Source organism: Medicago truncatula, chromosome 5 (assembly GCF_003473485.1).
Source record: "Medicago truncatula cultivar Jemalong A17 chromosome 5, MtrunA17r5.0-ANR, whole genome shotgun sequence".
NCBI lineage: Eukaryota > Viridiplantae > Streptophyta > Magnoliopsida > Fabales > Fabaceae > Medicago > Medicago truncatula.
Genome location: NC_053046.1, coordinates 15978046 through 15980918, shown reverse-complemented (window position 1 = coordinate 15980918; position 2873 = coordinate 15978046). Strand labels below are relative to the sequence as shown.

Genomic DNA, 2873 nt, shown 5'->3' with positions numbered 1-2873 from the left:
CAAAAAAGATTTTTTTTGGAAGAGAAAAAAAAAGGTTAACATTGATATTTATTTTTCCTATTAATATTATATAAAGGTATTATGATTGTACTCTATTTGGGTGTATTTCCGTTTTCGTATTTATATATATATTTACCATTAAAAAAAAAAAAAATTACAATGTAAAATTGTAAATCCGGATAATTTAAAAAATTTGGTCTAACATGGTGAAGCATTAAGTTACGTGTGGACGTTTAAGTTGCTTATGTACATAATCATAAAAAAACTAAGTTACCATTTTAATTTTTATAGAATCATGTTTTTTTTTTAGAGAATTATAAGCCGATTATTTTTGTACCCAAACTACACTAGTTGCGGACTAATTTTATTTTTAACTTTATTGCTAAAATGCCACCATATTGATGTTGTAAGTCAATGTTCACTATAATGATTTTATTTTTACTCCATGTTGTGTAATGAAAAATGAATCGTGAGTTTGTTTCATAGTAACCTAATAAGACGTTAATCACCTCTCAAAGTCCCAAATTTGATTTACTACATCTCACAATCGATTAATGAACAACATTCATTACACAAAAATCTAGTGACAAACCAAGTTATCTCTAGCTTGGAAGAGTTTGAACTTAATGAAATCATTTTACATAAAATCTTCACGAAATGATAAATGATTAAATAAACCCCATTTAAACAAATGCATATTAAATCCCGCAGACTACAAACATTAAAAAAGTATCTGAAAACAATAGATAAGCTCCAAATTCAAACCCTATCTTTGCACAATTGCAAATTATTAATCTTGAATTGCTCATTATATCACTAGCCACGTAGGGGAAGGAAATTAGCAAACTCATGAATAAGATCATCATGACCTTGAAAGAGTATAGCAACCTGAAGAAGTAAAATCATAATGAAAATTAATGAGTATCACACAAGAGGAAAGAAAAATAAAAAGGCATATATGTAATTGTAGTTTATAGCTGCATTAATTGTGATAGCAATAGTATTTTTATGGTATCTCAATTGTCATTTTGACCACATACCTCACGAATGACTTCATCAAGATTCTTTTCTTTTTGTCTGTACATTTGCAGTATGTCTAGAAACGACGAATACACATGACCAGCATGTTGAAATCGAGTCTGCATGAAAAAGATCTATTAGACTCATCAAAACTGAAAAATTTCATTGATTATTAATTCTACATTGAAAACATATATGTGTGAAAGAATCCATAATATAACTTACCTTCACCTTCATCACATATCTCGCAACATATTCATAATCCACCACTGGCCGGTTAGCGTATATTCTTTTCATCTTCTGCGGTTTCATGTCAAGAAAAATTTTAGACTATTAGAGAAATGAATGATAAAATATTCAACAAAAACTTGACTTAATAAACCAATAAAAAATAAAAATCAAATCATGATGATGAAAACGATTCAAACACAATTGTAGATATGAATCATTTGCTCTCATTTCCCAATTTTTTATTTTGAAAAAAAAAAAAGTAGATATTTTACTAAAGATTAGAAAACCCAAAATTTTAGGGCTTGAAAATAAAAAATAATTTAAAAAACATTACCACTCGATTAAAGATACTAATTTTTTTTTTGTGGTTGAGGTTTGAACCCTAGACCATGCATATATTATGCATTGTTCCTATCAACTAAGATAAGCTCACGAAAACAAAGATGTTAATCTTTGATAAAACATAAATATGAAGTTGAAAATAATAATGGAACAACAATGTCTAATTAAAAAAAAAAAGGAAATGTATTTCAATTCATCAAAACAACAATATTCCATGATTATGACCCATTTCTCACACAATTCATAACAAACCACAACTTAATTCAAACAACACATTTAGCATAATCACTTCTACGAATTTTCAACATAACACATACACAATAACATGGCCAGTAATTAAAACATAGTTTGAGCAATAATCATCAACAATATCATGATTTTCACATAATTAAACTAAAATCTCAAAACACTCATTCTATATCATCAAAAACATGAGTTTAAGCATATTAACAACTTAATTTCACAAATTTGATCATACCCAAAATTAGCATAATTAGTGGAGCACGAAAATCAACTTAAACCAATACTCCCTCCGTTTCAAAATATAAGCAAAATTCACTTTTTAGGTTCATTCATTTAATTATGTATGTGGTCCATATTATGAACCACTTACATCATTAAATAAATAAACCTAAAAAATGTATTTTGCTTATATTTTGAAACGGAGGGAGTACCAATTTCATGAAATCTTTAAAAAAAAATAAAAAATAAAAACATGACTCATTACCACGCAATCACTCATAATCTCTAACTGGTGAAGATAAACTCCCCTCTTACCTTAAACTTCGAAAAGCTAAGCTATAAGCTCCAATCTACTCTCCCTCTTGAGTTTCTTCAAGCTAGATCTTCTTCTCCCTTGAAATTCTTCTTTCTTCCTCTTTCTCTCTATTTTTCTCTCTTCTCCTACTCCGCCTCTTTTCTCTCAATTGTGATAATGAGCTCTTGACCTAATTTTCATAGAGGCTGCTTCTCTTATATACTTTTGGGCTTAATTCACGAATGGGCTTAGTAACTTTCATGTACTCATAAATATCAGTACATAATTGCTTCATTCAAACCCCCATTATTACTCATACATCACTATTCTATTAATTAACAAAGTTACTCATAACTTCACTAAATAATCTTACGCGCCTAAATACTTAAGATACCGAACACTAAAATTATCAAAATGCCCTTACTCCTCAAATGATCAAAATACTCTTATCGTCTAAAACTACATTAATCCCCAAATCAAACACATCAAATAAGAATTTAAATAGATATAATTAATAAATAAA

The 2873-nt window shown here is 28.3% G+C and overlaps 1 protein-coding gene across 1 annotated transcript; it reads right to left on the bottom strand.

The window, feature by feature from the left end:
- Nucleotides 1–591: 591 nt before the first annotated feature.
- Nucleotides 592–2528, bottom strand: LOC11408137 (paired amphipathic helix protein Sin3-like 6). Its single transcript, XM_003613399.4, has 4 exons — nucleotides 2371–2528; nucleotides 1246–1320; nucleotides 1041–1139; nucleotides 592–888 (listed from the first exon to the last, which is right to left on the bottom strand). Exons 2-4 carry the CDS (start codon nucleotides 1315–1317, stop codon nucleotides 817–819), a joined length of 243 nt encoding a protein of 80 aa, XP_003613447.3. The 5' UTR covers nucleotides 1318–1320; nucleotides 2371–2528; the 3' UTR covers nucleotides 592–816.
- Between the last annotated feature and the right edge of the window lie 345 nt (nucleotides 2529–2873).

Bases quoted from the DNA above. Each gene is read 5' to 3' on its own strand.
- LOC11408137 (XM_003613399.4), bottom strand. From the start codon at position 1,317: ATGAAAAGAATATACGCTAACCGGCCAGTGGTGGATTATGAATATGTT. The intron at 1,140-1,245 runs GTAAGTTATATT...TTTTTCATGCAG, and splicing joins GATATGTGATGAAGGTGAAG to ACTCGATTTCAACATGCTGG. The intron at 889-1,040 runs GTATGTGGTCAA...TTACTTCTTCAG, and splicing joins TTGATGAAGTCATTCGTGAG to GTTGCTATACTCTTTCAAGG.